The 23,313-nt window shown below is 45.6% G+C and overlaps 1 protein-coding gene across 4 annotated transcripts in view; it reads right to left on the reverse strand.

The window, feature by feature from the left end:
- The window catches only part of PRKACA (protein kinase cAMP-activated catalytic subunit alpha), a 149,976-nt gene that overhangs the window by 53,451 nt on the left and 73,212 nt on the right, over positions 1-23,313 (reverse strand). Inside the window, exon 1 of one of the 4 annotated variants that reach the window (XM_082253293.1) lies at positions 15,967-16,550. The exons of 2 other annotated variants lie outside the window; for them this stretch is intronic. In XM_082253293.1, coding sequence (XP_082109419.1) covers positions 15,967-16,114 — 148 coding nt within the window. In that variant the 5' untranslated portion in view covers positions 16,115-16,550. Of the gene's footprint in view, positions 1-15,941; positions 16,551-23,313 lie in introns of those variants that run through there. One more of the 4 variants, XM_082253296.1, reaches the window with a different exon arrangement.

The following is a 23,313-nucleotide window of genomic DNA, read 5'->3' on the forward strand; positions in this document are numbered from 1 at the left end:
GTTTGCAGAGGACGCCTCCCCATCCAGACAGGCTGGAATCCATGGTGATCACTGTTCAATACAAGGGGAGGAAGGATTTTCCCAGACAAAGCGCCAGAGAACAAACCCACCGTATCAGGGACTACTCCTTTCCCTGGCACATCCAGATCTGATTGTCCAGAGACTGAGTAGTCGTGTCCTATTTTGCCAGAAAATCCCTTTGCAGGGACCTCGTATGAACTGTGCAAACGGAACTTCCTTAAAAGGTAGACACGATCAGGGACACCACCCGCATGCAAGTCCAGAGGGACGACCATCTACTACACAGCAGGAGGCGAATTGCAGCCTGCAATTTCTGGAGTTTGTCCAGAGGAAGGAGCACTCTGGCCAAGAGTCAGACCCAGATAGTCCAGCTTTGTGGATGGAACCTGAGCAAACTTCTGAAAATTCCGAATCCAATCGAATAGGTTGTCCACCAGAGCAGCAGGAGACTCCACTTACAGAAGGAGGTCATCCAAGGAGCCCAGTACCGTGATCACCCATTGGCATAACAAAGCTAGAGCTAGTATCGAGGCTATCACTTTTATGAAGACCCGAGAAGCATAGGCGAGACCAAAGAGCAACGCCACAAACTGATACTGCTCCTCTCCAATGGCAAAGCGGAGGAATCGCTGGTGACCGGCACATCTTGGAAAATCTCAGTAAGCAGCCTTTATATCGACAGAGGCAAGAAAACCCCCCTGACACAGGGATGACACCACCGTGCAAATGGACTCCATTCTCAACTTCTGCACCCGCACAAAGCAGTTTAGCGCCTTGAGGTCCAGGAATGGATGCACCTTGCCTTCCTTCCTGGGAACTGTAAACAGGTTTGAGTAAAAACCCTGAAAACTTTCCAAAGTTGGAACTGGGACAATCGCCCCTTGAAAAGAACCTTACTGAGTGAAACTTGATCTTGTAGCCGGACCGAATGACTTTGTGGACCCACTTGTCTTGTACAAGGGAAGTTCACAGATCCGGGACCCAGCGAAGACTAACCCCCCCCCCCCCAATATGGGTGGGGGTGCACCTTCATGCTGAAGGAGTCTTGTCTACAGGTCTGGAGTAGCCAGCTCTCAGTTTCCCAGTTTCCCAGACCAGGTTCATTTTGGATCCTCCAGGAGTTCCTGAAAGGCTTTGAGCCCTTGTCATTCGACCCTGAGGTATGAAAAGAAAAAACACTTAAGAAGTAGGGCCCAAGTCTACGATGAGGTTCTATGCCCTTAGTAGCCTGCGGAAGAAAGGTACCCCCCCCCCCCCCGTGAGACCTTTAATGAGGTCATCCAGGGTAGCAACAAACAGGCAATCTCCTTGAAAGGGAAGATCAGTCAAGGCCTTTTTAGAAGTCTGGTCCGCACACCAGCATTTGAGACAAAAGACACGCTGAAGGACCACTGCTGAAACAGAGATGAGCTACTAGGGGAGCCACATCCAAAGAGGCATCACAGGTGAACTGTAGCCCCTGGGCCAGCTGGTCCGCATGCTCAGCAAAGGGGGGGGGCGCTTTTTGCTAGCCCATTGCCGACAGCCACTTCCCCCCCTGGACACAAAGGACTCCAAGACCGTCATCAGTGCATGGCTGGATGGTTGGAACCCAGAGGGCCCCACAGCCTCAGAGAGGGGATCAGGTGCAGAGATGTGCTCTAAAGACATTTACAAGACAAGACGTTTAACTCGCAGGCCAGCTCCCATCCAGTGGAGCTATGTCGTGGCCGACCTAGCGTGGAGCCGAGGTCTGCACGCCCTCGCTGGCCAGTCTGTGGTGACCACTGTATGTAAATTATCCAGCCCCATCACCCACTCAGCTAGTTGATTGGAGATCTCACAGGAAAAACCAGGAAAAAAAAGTGTTATCTAAAAAGTAAAAAATTGCCAGGACCAGAGATCCCCTTAAGGAACTGGGTCCATACTCCTGACTAGGCAGAAAAAAAACTGAGTACCTATAGCAGAGAGAGGGAGTATACTCACTTGCACTGCCCACAGACGTAGCCAGATTCTTTTTCTGCCTAGTGTCCTACTCCTGTAGGGGGGCAGTATAACCCAATGGTTATGAAGATCAAGAGCTGTGTCCGTCAATGAACGAAAGAGAATTTTACAGCAAGTTCTTACAAAAATCCAGTTCTCTATCATTCATCGACAGACGCAGCTCCATGTAGTCCGGGACTATAGGGATGTCCCAAAAGCAGTATATATTCATGAGGGGTGGGAAGACCATGCAAACAGAAACTTAACTCCCAAAAGGCTAAACTTAGCCAACCAGGTAACATTGCGCTCAACCAGGAACAACTCAAGCTCACCCTGAAAACACAAAACAAAGAGAAACCAAAAAAAAACAGTTCTCTTTAAACAGCAGCCTGCAAAACCTTGCGGCCAAAGGAAGCATCCGAAGATGCCAACACATATACTTTGTAGAATCTTGTAAATGTATGCATAGACGACCAAGTTGCCGCCTTGCACACTTGCAGCACCGACACCTGATGGCGAAAAGCCCAAGAGGCACTCAGCGCTCTCGTAGAATGCGCCTTTACCGGGAAAGGAGGAACCTGACCCTTCAGTGAATAAGCCTGAACTACTGTCTGCCTAATCCATCTGGATATGGTGGCCGCAGACGCAGCCAATCCCTTCAATAAGGATAAAAAGAGCGTCTGATTTTATAAAAGACTCAGTGGTCTCCAGATAGACCCTGATCGCCCGAACCCCATCCAAAGAGTGCAACGCAAATTCCTTAGAGTGTTTGGGCTTAGGGCAGAGTGAGGGCAACACAATGTCTTCATTCAGATGAAAATCAGAACCAACCTTAGGAACAACTGATTAGGTCGAAGTACCACTTTATCCCTGTGTATCACCAGATAAGGTGAGCGGCAGGACAACTCGCCAGTTCAGATACTCTGCGAGCGGAAGTGATAGCCACCAAGAAGGCAACCGTCTGGGACAACGAAAGCAGAGAAGTCTCCAGAATGTTCTCAAATGAGGCTTTTGAAAAATAACAGACAATACCAGATTGAGGTCCCAGGGAGGTAGCGGGGACCTTCTCGGAGGAGCCATATGGCGCACTCCCTTTATAAAAGATACGAATCAAAACATGCATAGCTAAGGGGCGTTGAAAATATATAGCCAAAGCCGACACTTGACCATTGATAGTGCCCAAGGCCAGCCACTGTTCAACTCCTTTCTGCAAAAAGGCCAAGACCCTAGCTAACGAAAAAAAATCGAGGGTGCACCTTCAGTGATTCACACCATAAAATATACGAATTCCACGTACGATGACATATCTTCCTAGAGGTTGACTTTCTAGCCTTCAACAGGGTAGGAATAACAAGAGTCAGAAAGACCTCAATCTCTAAAACACCTAGCTTTCAACAGCCATGCCATTAAAGCCAGCGACTGTAAAGCAGAATGGAAGATTGGACCTTGAGACAACAGATCTTCCCTGAGAGGAAGTCTCCAAGGAGCATCGGCGACCAACCTTACTAGGTCTGCATACCAAGACCGGCGAGGCCAGTCTGAAGCCACCAGAATGGCCAGAATCCCTTCCCCCCTCTATCCTGCGCAAAAACCTTGGCAGGAGTTTTCAAGGGAGGAAAGGCATAAAATTAGCCGATACTGACTCCAAGGGGCCACCCGAGCGTCTGTAGCATTGCCCAGAGGATCGAGACCTGGCTACGAATCTCTGAACCTCCTTGTTGAGGCGAGAAGCAAACAGATCGACTTCAGGAGTCCCCCACGGAACACACAGGAGATGAAACACCTCCGGGTGCAGGGACCACTCCCCTTGATCCAACACCTGACGACTCAGGTAATCCACTTGCCAGTTCTCCACACCTGGAATATGTACAGCAGAGAGGCCTGGAATCTCGGCCACCTCTTTGGCTGCCAAGACACTCTTGGTGCCCCCCTGGTGATTGATGTAAGCCACAGCTGTGGCGTTGTGATTGAATTGGAACTGGACAATCTAGCAGACGAGTTGTCCGATGGCTCAGACAAAGCTTTATTGCTTTGAGCTCAAAAACATTTAAATCTGTAGTTTCGACTCGTCAGCCCCCCCACAGTGTGCCATGCGCTCTCCATGACCCCCAAAATGGGGCCCAGAACAATAGGCATCGGAAGGTCCCTGCCCAGGGACCCACACAGGACAAGTCACCCCCCCAAAAAATAAGCGCCACAACGGCCAAATTATTAATGTCCCCCCCCCCATCCACTGCAAAACCCTGAGCCGGCTGTTGCTTATAATTCCTCTGGATCTTGGTCCTCAGGAACTAACTAGTGAAAATAAAAAATCACAAACAAACTTTCCTATAATAGCCAAGACTGAAGTGCCAGCAGGAAGCTAGGTCCCATTCCTTAAACTAGCAGAAACAAACTGTTTGATGATAGCAGGGTGCGTGGGGTTATGCCTGCAGGGACAGCCCCCATAGGTGTGGTTAAGCTTTTTTCCTGCCTAGTGCCTATTCCTGAGATGATGATCGATAGAGAGAAAATGTTTTGGCTTTTTACTTAAAAAGGTAACAAAAAGGATTTAAAGAGGAGCTTCACCGTTTAAAAATGAAAATTTAGAAGTCAGCAGTTACATATACTGTAGCTGCTGACTTTTAAAAAACACTCACTTACCTGTCCCAGGATCCAGGGATGTCCTCATCTGACCTGGCTGTGTCGAACTTTGGGTCCAAGCGCCGGCATTATAACTGGGTAGTTTACTGTGACTTTTTGTGACTTCACAGCCAGCTGTCCACTGCACCTGGTCTAGCAGTCTCCTGGGACCTGTGACATATTTCAAGAGCCTGTGGGGAAGATGCAGGGAGGGGTGGGCTTGTCAGGGGCAAGGCCAAATTTCTAGTCAGATCACTGGGGAAAGGGTACCCAGTGTCAAAACAAGGTACCCATTCCACCCACCCAAAAAAATACATTTGAATTATGAAAAAGGCAGAACTTCCCCTTTTGGGTGAAGTTCTACTTTAAATATGTATTTCCTGGAGAAAATGCCAGTTCAGGCTCCCTACAGTGATGTCCAAATGTGTGAAAACTTAAACACTTCATCTCTGCTCCTCTTACTTGCCTATCCATCCAAGAAAGACTTAAAGATGAATTCCAGGTATGGATATTTTTAAGTAGTTACACTGGTCTAGTTCATACCTGGCTGATCTCCCGGGAAGCTGGAAATTACTGTAGCATGTACCACTACTAGAATGATTTCCGCTAGCTTCCAGGTCCTGTGCCAAGCAGTTGCCTTGCTGCAAAGTGAACAAAGGAGATCCCTCTCCCGGTATGGGTGCCAGAAGGGGAATGCTTTGCATTTTCTCAATGAATGCAAATCGTTCTCTGATCGGATGAGGTGGAGAGGCGGGGTTATGATGTCACAATCTCCACCTCGTCCAATCAGACAATGCTTTGCCTTCATTAGGAAAAATGCAAAGCGTTCTCAGAACAGTGCCTGTGCTGAGCCGATGACCCATGCTCAGTGAGCAGCACAGCCACACGGCACAGGATCTGGAAGCTAGTGGAGATCACTGGAGTCTACCAGCTTCCACAAGGATCCAACAAGTATAGTATAAGCATAGTTGCAATGGCCCAAGCTGGAAAAAAAGTCCTACCTGGAATTTCGGTTTAACACGGTGCTGGGGGTGTGCACTTGTGGCGTCTTATGATTGAAATGACTGCATAGAATGCAGAACTGACACAGAGATGAGGGGATTCTGTGGAGGAAACCTACACTAATAGACACTTTCCTAGCACCGCATGGGTATAAAATTCTATGGCACGTTCTTTTCATGGTACGTGATCTGCAGCTGGACAGATGTGTCACCTAACACCTGCCATATATGGCTATTGACTATGTCTATTGCAAACAAACTATAATCACTCAACTGCAAGATAAAACAATAGGCATACACAGCAGGCACTAAGCAAGTGAAAAAAAAAAAAAAAGTTTATATTCCTACAATAAAAATACGAGAATATTTGCACCTCTATGCTTTTATTGTACGAGTATAAACCCCCCCCCCCCCCCCCCCCCTCAGGCCGGGTTCACACTTCTGAGTGGCCATAACGCACGTAACATGCATTGCTGTGTTGGGTGTCACTCATTTAAAATGTCACTCATTTTTTAAACAAGAAGTTTTTATAAAATTGTAGATGTACAGCAGTAGTACTAGGTCTACATAAGAAACAACACAAATACAAGTCCAATAGGCATAAAAACAGATCAGTTGTTACAAAGCAAATTCAAGAGAGAAGTATGACCTTGCAAGGTCACATCAAGAAACTCAGAAAAGTGCAAGCAGGTTTAATCCTGAAGGTACATGAACATAAACTATGAACATCTGTTTATAAGAAGTATTGGGTAGTATAGGAAATATACAACTGCAAATCCTAAGCAACATTTCTATTCAAGTTTTATGAAAAATAATCTATTGAGGGACTGTGCTGGCCGATACATTCATCTTTACAGTAGAAATGTTATATTCAATTCCTTTTATAGGGTTTTGATATGTGGTCCATATTTCCCATGCTGCAAAAAATGTCACTCATTTTAAATGACACACCAACACGCTAAGGCAACACACAGGGATGTTCAATTCCTATCACTCAATGCCCGGGACATGCAGATCCGGGCACCAGGCAAGAAGTTTTTTTTTTTCCAACATCAAGCCCTGCTGCGGGCAAGCAGCAGGGTTTAGAGGCGATGGTCAGCCATCTTGTAAAAGCAATCCGAGTGGCGAACCAGCCGCTGGATCACTTTTGCAAGCAGTGGGAGGAGGCGATGTCCCCTCCCCCCCCCCCGTTCTGTCCCATCGGGACACACAAATGACCAGCAGGCGCTGATCATAGAGGCAGACAAAGACTAGAACCGCTTTGTCTGCCTTTACGATATAGGAAACAGGAAGCGATGAGCATACATCACTTCTGGTTTCCCCAGCGTCATTTTTAACCGGTTGTCGACCGCCGCACGACTATATACTGCGGCGGTCAGCCCCGGCCAGGCAGAGGGACGTATCGGTACGTCACTTGCCTGTCACTTCCTTGTGAGCCAATAGCGGGCAGGCGCGCGCCCGCCGCGGCTCGTTCACAGGGAAGTTAGTGCGTGTGACCGGCGGACCCGATGTCCGCCGGTCACTCGCCGATCGTCGGTACAGAGGGAGAAAGTCAGGCGGCTGATGTAAACAAGCCGCCTGTCATTCTCCCCTGTGTAGAAACAGTGATCAGACGGTTATACTATGTAGGACCGTTGATCACTGTTCCTACACTAGTAGCCACAGCCAATCACAGTAGAAAGCACGCCCCTAGGGACACACTTAACCCCTCCCTCCCCAATAAAGTTAACCTCTTCCCTGCCAGTGTCATTTTGCAGTAACAGTGCATATATATAGCACTGATTACTGCAGTAATGTCACTGGTAACCCCAAAAGTGTAAAAAATGTCAGTCAAGGGTCCGATCTGTCCGCCGCAATGTCGCAGTACCGCAAAAAAAAAAAAAAAAAAAAAAAAAAAAAAAAAAAAAAAAAATCGCAGATCGCCGCCATTACGTGGCCAAAAAAAACCACCAAAAATGACAAAAATCTTTCCCTTTGTTAGTAAACGCAATAACTTTTGCGCAAACCAATCAAAATACGCTTTTTGCGATTTTTTTTACCAAACATATGTAGCAGAAAACAAATTGGCCAAAAATGTTAAAAAATTTTGATTTTTACATTTTTGGGGGGGGGGGGGGGGGGGGGAAGTTCATATAAAAAAATGTGAAAAATATTATTTTTGCAAAATTTACGCTCTTTTTTTGTTTATAGCGCAAAAAGTAAAAATCGCACAGGTGATCAAATATCACCAAAAGAAAGCTCTGTTTGTGGGAAAAAAAAGGACGTCAAATTCGTTTAGGTACAGCGTCGCACGACCGCGCAATTGTCCATTAAAGTCACGCAGTAAAAAAAAAAAAAAAAAAAAAAAACCCTGGTCGGAATGGGGGTAAAATCTTCCGGGGCTTAAGTGGTTAAAAAAGGAAAGCATTTGAACACACTGATCTTGTGTGATCAAAAGCTTTTAAAAGGGCTGGATCTGCGATTTTATTGACTCCAGATCGTTCCATAAAGAGTACCTGTCACATGCCTATTGATGTCACTAGGGATGTTTGCATCCTTTGTGACAGCAATAAAAGCGATTTAAAAAAACAACACCTGCTTGAGCACAGAGGCGAACACACGCATTGGTCACGCACGTAAACAGCGATTGTCCCACACATGAGGGATCACCGCGAACTTTAGATCATGAGCAGTAGTGCTAGCACCAGACCTCCTATGCCAATCTAAAGTGGTAACCTGCAAAGGCTTTTAAAGCGTTACCTATGGACAGTAAAATTTACATCTTTTGTTGCCTTTTCACGGATGTGCGTAATTTAAAGCATGATATGTTTGGTATCTATTTACTCGTGTGTAACATCTTTTATATTTTACCAAAAAGTTGGGTTATGTATCAGGTCAAAAAAGTGTACCATTTAACATAAAAAAATTGCAACACCCACCAATTTATTCTCCAGGGCCTCTGCTTAAAAAAATATAGAATGTTTAGGGGTTGTAAGAAATTTTCAAGCACAACATTTTAAATAATAAATGTTGAAGTCACCAGAAAGCCCCAGACATTCCTAAAAGCAACTCTGCACCACCTGATCAACCCTTCGTATTTTCAATTCTGGGGGATTTTTTTTTTTTTTCTGGACAAGCAGATTGTCATGAGGGACAAGTAGATTGGGATCCTGATTTAGTTTCTTAGACAAGTAGCTTTTAAAAAAATTTCCACACCCCTGAACACATCTGAATTGTAGCACACAGAAGTGCTTTGCCATGTGTTGTATTACAAAAAAAGGGTCATGGGTGATTTTCAACACATTATGTTGCGTTGGCAGCCCATTCTTATTCAACGGGCTGTCTTAACACACGTAAGCACATTGCAAAGTAGTAAATGGGTGCTTACCGTTTTGGGCACAGGAAGTTTTGTAAGAATTTAGCAGGCCCCCATTCCACCAAGGTTGAGAACCACTGCTCAAGATGAATACGCTCACCAAAGTGACAGCCACCTGAGAGCACTTGGTGATACAAACCAAAGACTAAAGCAGGCCATAGATTATGCGACTTTCTTTCCTGCAACCATGGGGTGACGTCCCTACCAGGACAACACAGAGATGGCAGCTTGCAATAATTGCATACTAAAAATCCCACATGCTGGTTGTACCCAAATCAATTGATGGATCGACTTGGGTACAATCAGCCTGCCCATAGATGGATCGAATATTGGCCAGTTCAGCAGGGACCAGCCAAGTTTTGATCCATCTATGGTCGGCTTAGGAGTCAGATAGTGTTGGGTTTGAGTGCTTGTCTTAGAAAAAATGCAGCGCCATGAGAATGAGAAAGTTGGTATGCTTTGCATGGAAACATGCACCAGACCGTGTAATGTGGAAGAGAGACAGTCAAGTGATTAAAGGGTTAGCATTAGCCAGTGACATACAGCCACCACATATTACTATTCATACTAGGAATCAACCGATACCGATTTTCTGGCCACCCTTTAGGCCAATACCCGATTTTCTGTACATTTAAAGTTTTCATTTTTACATTGTTTTTTTTTTTTTTATCATCACTTTGATTGCGGTCACAAAGAATGTAATCATCCCTTGTGACAGTAATAGGCAGTGACAGGTACTGTTTATGGAAAAGACCCCCAAACCCCTCCTCTGCTAATAAAAGCATTAAAAATGCAAGTTTGGTTGTTTTGAATGCTGTATTTTTTTAAAAAAAATCTGGTCCCTTTAGGGTTCTAGTAACCGGAAGGGATGTCATGACATCATTTTCGGGTTACTACATGGGAGGCCCAATCAGAGCCAATTCTGGCTTTGTTCGGGTTTTCGGCCAGCTGGCAGACATGCAGTCTGCTCGCTCCGGCCTCCGGGTGAGATGGAAGACCCAGGTGGAGCGGGACATTTTTTTATTGGGTAGATATTCTGAGAAATGAATGCAAAATTTTTACACTTACAAAGTAAATTTTTCAAATATTTAAATGCGCAGGTTTATGCCTATGAAGGAGTGAAGGGGGCACCCTAAAAGAGGACACCCTCACCCTGGCTATTCTTGAAATAAAAATCGTAAATGGCCACAGAAAGTCAACGCTGTCAAATCTTTCTGTAAAAGGCTGTCCATTAAGGCAAGGGAGTACTTATAGACTTAGGCTGGCCATAGTCAGAGAAAACATCAACCACGGATTACAGGAAAGAAATTTGCTAGATTCCCCCGTCAAGACAGACAGACAGACAGTGTTGATGCGGGAATCCCTCCTGATGGATCATTGTCTTCTCTCGGCGGGGGGAGAGTGGGGGAAGCTGTCCCTGCTGGGAGAAGACAGCGAATATTGCTAGCGGCTATAGCAGCCGCTAGCAATAATCGCAAGAGAATCCGGCAGGCTGGTTGTATCAAAGTTGATCTCAGCCGGTTCAGCAGGAGCTTTAGGCTTGCCATACGTGGATCAAAATTTGGCTGGTTCGATCCATGTATAGGCACCCTGGTTGTACACAAGTCAATCTATCGATCAACTTGTGTACAACCAGCCAGGATTTTCCTGAATTATTGTGTTCTTCCGGCAGGGAAGGCTCCTGGCCGGTAGAATACAAAAACGCTGTGGGAGGGATTTCCCCATCAACACTGACTATATTTATGGGGGATCAATTAATTTTATTTTCCTTCCACCCTGCCTTAGGGCCTGGTCACACTAGAATGCAGTGCAGGGAAGCCAGGTTCCCGTGGGGCTTCCGCACTGCATTCTAATCGCATTGCCCTTGCAATGTGCTGCGGGGGTCAGTGCAAAGTTAACGACACCCGGGCCCGAAAATAGGTCGCAAACCCAGCTTGTTGGCCCACATTGGATCATGTTGTATAAAAGTACCATGCGAGGATGCAGGTACCGTGTGTTTCAAAAAGTAGTGCATGCACTACTTTGAGGTTGTAGCCCATTGAGAATGAATAGGGCTAAAATTGCACTGCATGTTAATCGCACAGAACTGCACAGTGTTCCGGTGTAATTCACAAGCAGTTTCTAGTGTATATGGTCCTTTAGGCTGGCCATACACTGTATGAATTTCAACTGCTTCCTGAGGAACCAACCTAGATTCACTCCGTGGGCAGCCCTGCTGGATGTCTCCTTCCCAACATCCATTGAAAAATTGAAGAAGCGAGGCAGAAAATCGTCAGCTGAACAGTGGCTGCATCTAATCAAATTCAGGAGTGGTTTGCATATTTTAACAGCCAATGGGGCCAGCATTCAAAATACAATAGGCGCAGCGGGAGTCTTGTCCATACCTGCCATTAGCCGCATGAGGAAAAATCTATGTGTATGGCCAGCTTAACATTCCTTGCTAGTCTAACCAAAACCAGCAGAATCCGGGACTCCATTTTAGTGTTGTAGCCCCTAAGGGCAAAGCAACAGACTTGGCTTAATCCCCCAGAATGTACTTGAAGCCCAACGCTAGGCTAGGAACCATAAAATTATTTCTTGCACTGTTGCTCATCCATCCCATCCATTTAGAGCCAGGAAATACTGGACATTTCAGATGTTTATGCGCCCAGGCAATGACCGGCAGTTCGTCTAGCCTGCCTGTTAAAACTCACCGACAGCCAGAGAGATGCAGAGACTTTATTTGGCTGCGATCTTCCTGCACATGTCAGGGCTTACACCCATAAAAGGGACAGATGCACAGCTGTAGATGCAGACCATCTACTTCCAAAGCTATGCGTCCGTTACAGTATGGATGTAATCACTGGCATTTCAGGAAAGATCCGTACAGCTGCTGCATCTGATATTTGACAAGCCTGCTGCACTGAAAATCTGTCACACTCGGGGCACATAAACACAGCCCTCTGCACAGGCATTGTGTGAATGTGGCCTTATAGTGTGGATAAAGTTGCGTTATTGCAGGGGGTTTATAACCAGGAAAACCTCGACACCTCTGCAGTGTAAGGACACAGAAAAACAAAATCTAACCAAAATCTCCTGCAAAGTAAAACTGTTTTCTCCTGAGCAGTAAAGAGAACAAGGCGCCTTATCCACCTCCTGAGCGAGCAGGACCTGCAGTGTTCCAGGTCTGTGCACAACCAAACAGAGATAAGGACGATAACACGGACCATGGAGCTGCCTCCACAAGGTCCTGCAAGGTGACACCGGCTGAACGCTCCGATTTCCACAATGCAAGTAGAACGGAGTGGCTGCAGCTCTGACAGAATGACATGAGCTCACACTAGACATCAGCGCTGTCAGACAGGAACATCATTAGGCAATTGTAATACTTTACCGGAGGCCACTCCTGTCGGCAGCACAGAGGCAAACCGGTTATGTCAGCAGTGCGGAGGGCGTGGGGGATTTTATAGAGTGATTACTGGGTAACTTGTACAAATTCCATGGACATGAGGATCCATTGGCATTTCTAATTACAGGCCCATGGCCCATGTGACTAATATTATAAGCCCAAATTATAATATTAGTCACATGGGCAAAACATTTGGCTTTGCTGCAGGGTTAATTTGCCAGGTAAAGAGGACATTCTTTTGGAAGAGGAGACACTCAATATTTACCTCTCTAGCGAGTGGGCAACCTCCAACTCTGTGGTCAAACCCTTGCCAATGCCACGCGGCGGCCCTATAAGTGGATCTTAAAGCTAATGAGTCGGAGGTCCCGATCAAGTGACCAGTGTGATTGACCATCAAATAATTGGGAGTCCATTCCCCAAGCTCCCAATCAAATGTTTACTGGGAGCGCGGATCAGAGCTGGGCATTAAAGTGGAAGTAAACCCAACAATTTAACAGTTTTAAAATGCAGTTACATTCCGGTCACATGTCGGGAATGTAACTGTAATGTACTGATTGTGCTCTCAACCAAACTGTCAAACCATCCAATGGCTGGTGTCATAACTGATCACGTGCAATATGATAACAGTTGAAGATCAGACAGAGGCCAAGATGACAACTCCTCTGGCTTAAAACGGATAGGAGGGTTTAGTTCCGCTTTAAGGCCCACCCACCATGCTGCCACAGATATGCGTTATGCTGGCAAGAACTGGTTAAAACATACATGCGATTTTCCTCGTCACGCAATTCTGTGCAACTCAAGTCCCATCTGAAATCACACATTATGGGAATGGAGCCGTAAAAGGTGTTGTAACCCCAAAAAAAAAAAAAAAAAAAAAAGGATCCTGTTCCTTTCAAGCATGATACACAGCACAGTGCTTGTGCTGCGTAATTTGGCCCTTTCTATCACTTAAAATACCTGGCTGATCCTGCCTGGTGCTGCCCTCTCCTCTGTAAACTGACCACGTTTAACATTCCCGCCACTTCCCTCCTGCTGCTAAAATTACTATTTTCTTGCTATAATCTCCTGTGTTAGATTATAGTATGTGCCCCAATGTGTGTTATCTATAAAAATTATGCCGCTGTATACCCAATTTCAGAGTGCCGCTCACATGATCGCCTGTCGCTCTCCTCACAGTTGTCAGCCAGGTATTCTCAGCCCCACCCGCTGTAGTTGTTGGATCTGGGAAGACAGTGGGGGGCGATCAAGTGAGCACCGCCCTAAAATGTAGGAATAAAGCGGCAAATTTTTTATAAATAACATACACTGGGGCACATATCGTAATCTAACACTAGGGATTAGAGCAAGAAAAAGTGGCTTTACAACCACTTTAAGGTGTAAGCTTCTAAGCCATCATTTTTATCCCTTCCCTTCTATTCAGTGAGCCACTGACCTGCAACAAGCGTAACCAATTTGAAAAGTGAGAATCCCCAACTTGCCACCAGAAAGGGCACCTTCAAACTGTTGCCAACCGCGCAGCAAATTTGTGCTGTGCAGGGAGGATGCGCCCACACGCCACACATATGCGTTGAAAGTGGCGGATGTTTCTGTGCAGAGAGCACTCGCAGACAGCTCCTGGTCTTTGTTTGTGATCAGGAGTTGGCGGGACTTACTCCCCATCAAGTGACCACTGCATCAGCCAATCACAGTGACCGGGAAATTCACCCCGCCTCCCAGCATTAAGATTCAGTTAAAGAGCCACTAGGATTAGGCAAGAAGGGGTGAACACAAAAAACCAGCACCATCACTTCCATTACAGCAGGACTTTTGTTGAGCCGGGTGGCGTTTGCAGCAGGGCTGCCCACCAACAAAACCACCTCAATAGTAGTGCTCCTGTCTGCCACCACACTGAAAAACTCACACCTTCAGCAATGGTGGCTAAACTGGCAAATAACCAAGCCTATTAACGGTCACATGGGAAGCTACGGGTGCACCTAGCAGAATGCAAAGGATTTAAAAAAAGAAACCTGCATTTGCACAAAATATTTGTGGGGCTGCACTACGTAATAGGGTGCCCGAAGGAGCGATACCAGTACTCAACACTGAGTTGGGGGGGGGGGGTTTTATCATTTATTTTGACAGGTAAGCTTTAAATAAACACATTGAACACATCTAAAAAAAACCTGCATAAAAGTTCACACTAGTGCGACTCCAAAGCCGCGAGATTTCGAGGGCCACTTCGGAGTGCGAATTTGATCCGACTTACACTCTCTGGCACTTAAATCACAAGAAAGTGGCATCAAAGTAGTGCAGAAACCTTTTCTAAGTCGCATAGATTTGAACAGGTTCCACTGAAATCAATGGGCTGCAATTTGTCGTGCCGCTTTGTGTATCCAAAGTCGCATGACAACTTGCACAAGTATAAAACAGAGCTGCATACAAAGGAAAGAAATACACTGCTCAAGGTAATGGGAAGCCTGATGACCAACAGCGGTGCTTGCCCCGGCTCGCCTCAGTGGACAGTCAATAATGAAAAGAAATGGCTGCACTCAGATGTTGTCAAAATCCATTTCTTTTCATTATAAAACAGAGCTACAGCCTAAATACCAGTGTAGTTTCTCGCGTGGGAGCCCACAGGTGGCACGTACAGCTGCCTATGGAAGGCAAGTGTACACACAAGTACATGCATAAAAAGACATAGTATACCTCAGGGTGTACAACTTTGTATGCAAACAGTCTAAATCCAAAATTGTATGCCTGTACGCATGTGAACGTTTCCATACAGATTGCGTATACACGCGTATGACCACGTACTGCCATTGACTTCTATAGGCGGCTGAACACAGCACCTGTGGGCACCCTGGTGGGGAAACATGCCAGATCGTAGCCTTAGAATACACATTGGAAACTCCCAGTTAATGGTAAGGTCACCTAACCTAAAATGAGTGCTGGATAGGCAAACTAGATGAGGGCTCCGCACTCCATTCTATCCAATCAGATCCCTACGTGAATGACCAACTCTGGCAGCAATTGACCACAAATCACCTGGACTTCCCTTATTTTCTGAGAGCAGCAGAAACACAGCAATCTGGCTCAAAGCTTAAGCTAGTGTGAAGGCTCAGACTGTCACAGTGACACATGTCATGCAGAGCCATGGAGCTCAGTGATAAAACTCCAGAAAAAGAAAAAATACCCCACAGGAAACTGCAATGACAGATTAAACTGAACATGACCAACAATGGATTGCAGAGCATTGCACAAGCCCAAAGTTATTTAGGGATTATTTTAACTAAACATTAAGAGGGCGAGATAACAGAAGCATGCAGAGTATCGCGGAGCAGTGTGCATGCCAGGACAACGTTCAAAAGTAGAAGCGCCACAAGTATATACGCAAAAACCTCGCAGACTATCAAAAGCGACCAGCGCACAAGGACACACTTCATATACAGATACCAGGACATTTTATACCCTTCTGTAGAACACACAACATTCCTTACAGAACATTGCACAATGCTGACAACTCCACACTGCAGAGCGTTTCACCTTCCCCTGACCAAAACAGAAAAGAACTGCAGTAATGAAGGGCACTGCGCAGTTAGTCGTAGGTCCCTACCCCGCATAGCATCGTGCACACTCACTCTCCCGATCCCAGCTTAGCACGTTGCTGGGCAGGCTGGGTGCCGGAGGGCTGGCATGAGGCCCCGGCTCCCTCCCCGGCGCTGGATTGCGGGGGCCACGGCTGAACACCCGCGAAGCCAAGTTCTCCAACTTCTGTAGGGCCGACATCCTGGGGCCAAAGTTGAAGATGGGGCTAGTTGATGAGGCCGTCACATTCAGCTTGGTTGGGGGTACAGGGGATAGATGCCAGTAAATGGAAAACAAAGGAATATGGGGGGGGGGGGGACTAGACGAGGCAAGCAGATAGTAAGAAGGGTCTACAATAGGGAAAGACAGACATGACCGGAACTGGTCTGGGGAAGAGAAGTTCTACAGAAAAGTGAGACGCGGCACAGGTAGCACACGGAGTGAAAGATCATGTTAGGTATAAGGAGAGGTGAAGAGGGAGGGAGGATAATCAGCCCTTCAATGAAGAGGCTGCAGGGCAGACTGAGAAATCTAGAAGTAATAGAGCAAGCATGTGAGACAGGAGGAGGCAAGACAAGACAGGGACAGACAGATGTACTACCAGGAGAGGGAGAGAAGGGAGAGAGGCACAGAGGCTCAGGCTGCCTGCCCTCTTATCAGCTGGTTACAGGTCTCTTGTTGACAGGGGGGTGGAGGGAGAGCCAAGATAAATACAAAGGGGAGGAGAAAGACCTGGAAGTGAGAGAGGAGGGAGAGAAGTTAAAGGAACAAGTGTGATGATTAAATCCAGGGCTGGATGGAGAGCCAGGCAGGTATACGCTGCAGGTGAGAAGCTGAACAATGATGACGGGACAGGAACCAGCACAACCTTTACTTATGGGTCACCAATAACTGCAGCAGCTAAAGTGGTTATAAAAATGAACAATGTCAATCATGCATACACAATAGTGTACAAACAATTTGAAACAATTTAAAAACAAATGAAAATGTGATTTTTATATTGAACACTATTTCATTCGTTTTAAATTGTTTGAACGCTATTTTGTATGCATGATTGACATTGTTCATTTTATTGCAATTTAGTAGCGCACCAGACTTTTTTACACTATTTCATTTATACACCTTTGGTAGCAGCACACTCACATTTATCAGCGCACTTTTTCATTTATATACAGTTAAAGTGGTTATAGTTTTAAAAAACACACACACCTTTTTAAACTTCCATTCACACATGCTAGGAAATGTTTAGACTTTTTATGAGTGTTTGCGTAAGTTTTTTGGAGTGAAGTGCCATAAAAGGAGCTTCTTTGGGTGGGATTGCGTATTTTGGTCCCATAGAGTTATCATGGGAGCGCCTGAAAACACGTGTTTTATCGCATACTAGTATTTAAGCCAATGAGTCCTTAGATACAATGGATGCATCCGTTTTTGTTTTTTTAGAAAAGTTGGGATTTTTGACTTGCCAGTAAAATCCTTTTTCTTGCAGTACAGAGCAGGAGAGGACACAGTATCTAAAAGTGATACTAAAGTCTTTTTTTTTTTTTGCTTAAAAATAACAAACACGTCATACTTCCCTCTGCTGGTTTTGCACAGATCAGCCTTGATCCTCCTCTTCTTGGGTCCCTCTTTGGCTCTCCTGACCCCTCCCTCCTGACGAGTGCCCCCACAGCAAGCAGCTTGCTATGGGGGCACCCGAGCCAAGCCGCAGCTTTGTGTGCCCATTCAGACACGGAGCCGTAGCTTGGCCCTGCCCCTTTCTCTCCTCATTGGCTCACTGACTTTGATTGACAGAAGCGGGAGCTTTGCTCCTGTCTCAGCCAATGAGGAGGGAGAATCCTGGGCAGCCAAGTCTGCTGCACTCAAAAGGTTTTTTATTTAATGCATAAATATAAAAAAAAACCCTCCTGCCTTTACAAATCACTTTAAGTTGTACAAGGTGTTCAACTTGTACCTATAGGTACTGTAAATATCTCCTAAACATGTACAGTTTAGGAGATATTTACTTTGCATGAAGCCAGTGACATCACTGGCGCATGCGCTCTGAAGGAACGACCGCTCGGGCCGTTCCTTCAGAGCCCCGTGCTGTGACCGTCGGCTCCCGCGCGCATGTGCAGGAGTGACGTCATCGCGGCTCCAGTCAATCAGATGGGCGGGTGCCGCAAACCCGGAAGAAGGGCAACGGAAGAAGGGCGACACAACATGTCACCCATGAGAGAGGTGAGCGGTAGGCACTTTGGGGCTTCGTTCTAAGGTAAGTATTTCATAATGAGCTAGTATGCGATGCATACTAGCTCATTATGCGTGTCTTTCAGGTGCTCGTTTAAAAAAAAAAACAAATTCGGAGGTTTACAACCTCTAAGCAGCTCCTGGATGATTCCGTTTTTTTATTTCGTTCAACCAGCGGGATGAATAAAAAAAACAAACAAACCCAATTCCCCCATCCACACACTGTATGGGGGAAAATCGCTGCCTTTGAGCAACTGTGTTCCGACGGTGGGAAGATCATTTTCTTCTGGGGTCCCCTACTGGCACTCTAGGCCCCTTTTCTTCGTGCACCACCAGAGGAGGCCACTTCCTACAGAGGTGAACCTGCACACTCGCTCCTAAATCGGGCTGTGTGCGTCTATGGACACACACAGCCCAGCTTGGTCCCACCCCATTTCCTCTTCACATGATTTGATTAAATACAGCAGGGGCCAATGGCTGAAAAGTTTCCTCCTAAACCAATTTCTTAGGCAGCGCATCAGAAACCAACTCAGACTGAAGGGGCTCTTTTGTGCCCCTGTGATACAGGTCTTCCAAAAGGAAAACCAAGATTTGGCAGAAAACACTATTTATCAAATTGTTTTGCCAGCTGCTGTTTGTTTTTTTTTTAATGCAATTTCTTTTATCCTTATTTTGCAATTTTTTACACTTTGCTTTAGTGTAAACCTGGTGGTGCATCCAGATGTATTCAATTCTAAAGAAAACAGTTTAAGGGCTTATGTTAATGAGATATGTTTTTTTGCAATGAACACGCGTTTAAAGCATGCTTTAATTACAACTCAGCCGGACATATGGAGAGCCATTCTTGCTGCTTGAAAGGCTCCTCAGTTATAGATTAAACACAGGCTCTACACTGGCCACTCAATCACTGCTGCTGTGATAAAACAGTTACAATAAAAGCACCCTGTTTACATATTCAGATCAGGGGTCACCAAAGGATACCAAAGACAAAACTAACAGTGAGCTGAAGTAAATTCCTAGACACGGTGATCTGGGGCATCCAAGGCACAGAACAAAAGGCTGACCTGACGTACCAGTGCTTGATAGGCACCTGTTATGGCGTACCATCTGTGTTTTAGAGAAGTGAGAAGAGGAACTTCATCCTACCTTGGTAGATAAATTCACACTCTATAAATTGTCCCTGTAATATAATAATAAAAAAATCCTAGTTAATAAAGTTCAGTATGGTTCTTTGCAACCAAAGTTCTCCTTGCACTGCTGTGCTTCCGTGCTGCCATCTTTGAACTCCTCTTTGGAGTAGCATTCTAATATTCCCAGGTATGCACAGACATGCTAGAGGTGTCTTTCAGGTCCATGGGACCTGGCAAAGACTTGCGGCCTGCCTTCGCAAGTGCAGGATCTCAACAGAAGGAAGCAGGGACAACCTATGCACAGGGGTCAATGAGACATGCAGCGCTTATACCCTAGTGGCTGCAGAACCATGAAGTCTGTACAAATCCCTTTCTCAACCTTTTCAGCACAGAGGAACCCTTGAAATAAATTTCTGGTCTTTGGGAACCCTGTTAAAATTAAAGATCTACAACTCATGACACATTAGTGTGACAGTCAGTGGGAAGAATGCTCCTTCTTGTCATCACTGGGAACAATCACCCCCTTACAGACAGCTAAAAGGAACAATGGTGTCATTGGAAACTAATCTGAGAGGCAGAAATTGCCCATTGTGTGAATATGGATGGTGCGCTAAATCCAATAATTGTGTACAAATCAATGTGAACAAATAAATGTGACCAAAACAGATGCAATCGTAAAGTCCCAAAGTCCAAAGTAATGAAACTCCTCCGATTATAAATTATGGTGACACAAAAACAAAGATGACTAAAGGTGATGGTTCAAATGGTGATATTGAAATCCCTCCACCTGGTGAAATTCCTCCTTACCGGGCGGATATAAAGTAAGTGCAAAATATGTAATGTTCCAAACAACCACTTCTTGTGACCACACAAAAGAAAAGTGCTCTTCACAGTGCGTGCAAAAACCAAGATGGCCTCTTACCAGAACGGTATTTGTATAGCACTCTGTGAAATCATAGGGATTATCAAGCTGCTCCTCTCCATACGAATAGATGCGGCAGATTCCCAAGGTTCAACGGGGCTTATATCATCCTTTCCGACCTAGAGCTCAAAAAGGTGACCCGGTGGAGTAGTGTGTTGGAAGGACATATTAAGATCCTCTAGAAATATATATTAACAATCCAAAGAAAAAAGCAAAAAAAGTTGTCACCGGATCCTGTGGACCATCATATAGTATGGTCAAATGTGGTGTTACATCTTCTTTTAAAGGGAAACTCCAAACGCCAAACCAAATATAGTTGGTCTTCCAATTTAATGGACAGACCTTGGCTCACTTTTAAGAAGATGATGACAGGATCCACTCGCTAGGCTTCTCATCAGTATGAAGGAGGAGGGCTCTCCTTACCCCCTTACAGAGCTAAAAGGAACAATGGTGTCATTGGAAACTAATCTGAGAGGCAGAAATTGCCCATTGCTCAAGGAACCCCTAGAAACCTCCGGAGGAACCCTAGGGTTCCACAGAACCCTGGTTGAGAAACCCTGCATTAGAGAGACGTAGAAGGTAGCATACAATAGTTTTAATCCCAAACAAGCCTATTTTACCCCAGTTTGGGCTTTAAAGTAAACCGTAGTCAACACTTGACTTTAGGTCCACCTTCCATCCAGGGTGCCGACTACCTGAAAAAAGAAAAAAAAAAATCTAATAAAATCGGCTCTGTCTGGAATGGAATGACTCCGGATTTTATTCTGCTGCAGCTAAAGAGGAATTCCAGTCTCCTGTGAAAAAGCTACAAACACTTCCGCTCCGATCGCCTAGGCCAGTGGTGGAGAACCTTGGCACCCCAGATGTTTTGGAACTATATTTCCCATGATGCTCATGCACTCTGCAGTGTAGTTGAGTATCATAGGAAATATAGTTCCAAAACATAAGGGGTGCCAAGGTTGGCCATCATTGGCCTAGGCGGTTGGAGCGGAACTGGGAGTGGGTACCTGTCAAAATTGGGTACCAGCTCCTCAAAAGGGTTCGGGAACGAGTCCTTAAAATGGATCCTTGGGCAGCTTTCTCATTTTGAGCTCTGCTGTTCAGGAAATGTAAGTGGTCAATATCAAATCAAGGTACTAACACTGCTTGCGTTAAAAAAAAAAAAAAAAAAAAATTATTATATATAAAAATATATAATCGAGTAATTATAAGTAGTATAATAAGTAATCGACTGATATCGGTTTTCGTTGCAGACACCGATATTTTTGCTAATGCATATTGGTATCGGCCGATATTTTCGTACATTTAAAAAACATTTTTTTACTTGACAGGTACTCTTGCAGACAAAGAAACAGGGCCCCCAAACGACCAGAATAAAAAGTCTGTGTATAACCTCAGCAGCTCCGATGGGGACTCCTGGGTGCAGTCAGATCAGTGAGAAGGCTGGAAGTTAGGGAGCGCTTCTGGTAATAATTGTATTAATGAAATCAGTCACAAACACCTGATGGTAAAACGGCATAGTGGTGGAAAAAACTTAAAGGCTCCACTCCAGGGAAAGGTTCAATAACACACAGTTTATTGCATAAAATCAATAGACGTTAAAAACACACACCGGTCGGATGTCGGTCTGAGCATGTGTACTTGCCCCCACCACCGATGTACTACTAGCTGGGTTTCTGGCCAGTGTCAACGTCGCCAGCAGGCCGTCAGTGCCGTCACAAGGAAGGATGGATGCTTGATGTGACAGGGCTCCGGGTGGACCAACAGTTCACAGACCGATACAGGAAACACTTGCGCCGGACAGCCGAAGCGGTGGCAGCGCGGGAGAGGACGTCACTCCACCGAGCCGGCAAGAGACAGGGAGGAAGAGCCTACAACTCCTAGAGTGGCAGAGCCAACGGTACCTTCACCATGACTCTTGCCGGTGGAGTGACGTCATCTCCCACGCCGCCACCGTTTCAGCTGTCCGGCACAAGTGTTTCCTGTATCGGTCTGTGTACCGTTGGTCCACCTGGAGCCCTGTCACATCAAGCATCCATCCATCCTTGTGACGTCACGGACACCTGCTGGTGACGTAGACACTGGCCAGAAACCCAGCTAGCAGTACATCAGCGGTGGGGGCAAGTACACGGGCTCAGCCCGACATCCGACCAGTGTGTGTTTTTAACTTCTATTGATTTTATGCAATAAAATGTGTCGTTTTTCCCACCACTATGCCGTTTACCATCAGGTGTTTGTGACTGATTTCATTAATACAATTATTACCAGAAGCGCTCCCTAAAGCCCCGTACACACGTACCGATGGTCGGCTTACAAATGTTCCTCTTTTCTCCCCGGGATGTCGGTGTCTGCTGAAAAGTGCAAAGACAGCACAAGGACAGCACAAGAATTTTGTCCGCCGACTGCAGAAGTGATGTCATGTAATGGTTAACTTTCCCTGTGTTTTCTATTTTCTGAGCATGCCCAGTCTTGCAAATCTGCGGTCTGTCGGCCGAATTGTGTACTGACAGGCGAACAATCGTCCGTTCTGGTGTCGGCATACAAATATTTTCATGTTTGCACGAAAGACTTTTGTCCGCGGATTGTGCGCAGACATCCGTCGGAGGCACCATACTAACACGCGTACAATCGGCAGATCCTTCGTCCACCGACGTTTGTATGCCGACGATCGGTACGTGTGTACGGGCCTTAACTTCCAGCCTTCTCACTCAGTATTTGGAATATCGGCCAGTTCCGGGCCGATACAGATATATCGGCAAAAGTCAATATCGGCCCTCGATATATCAGCCTTGCCGATAATCGGTTGATCCCTAATATATATATTTATATTTAATAATGAATGCATGATTAAAGAGCTGTAATAATAATAATAATCTTCTATATATCTGTATGAACTTCAGTTTTTAAAAAAAAAGGAAATGTACCCTGGAAGATGTACTAAAAAAAAGGGCAGGCAGACGGCAACGCACCTGACATGAGCAATGTTTGTGATTTCCTTGCAGCTAGGCTTGTGACGGTATCAGATTTTCATGCTGCGATTAATTGATTAAGGTTTTGCCACGGTATACGGTATTATCACGGTATTCTATTATTAAATTTAAATTATTAAATTTCCACCTCAC

This window comes from Pelophylax lessonae (genome assembly GCF_965119305.1).
Source record: "Pelophylax lessonae genome assembly, chromosome: 4".
Lineage (NCBI taxonomy): Eukaryota > Metazoa > Chordata > Amphibia > Anura > Ranidae > Pelophylax > Pelophylax lessonae.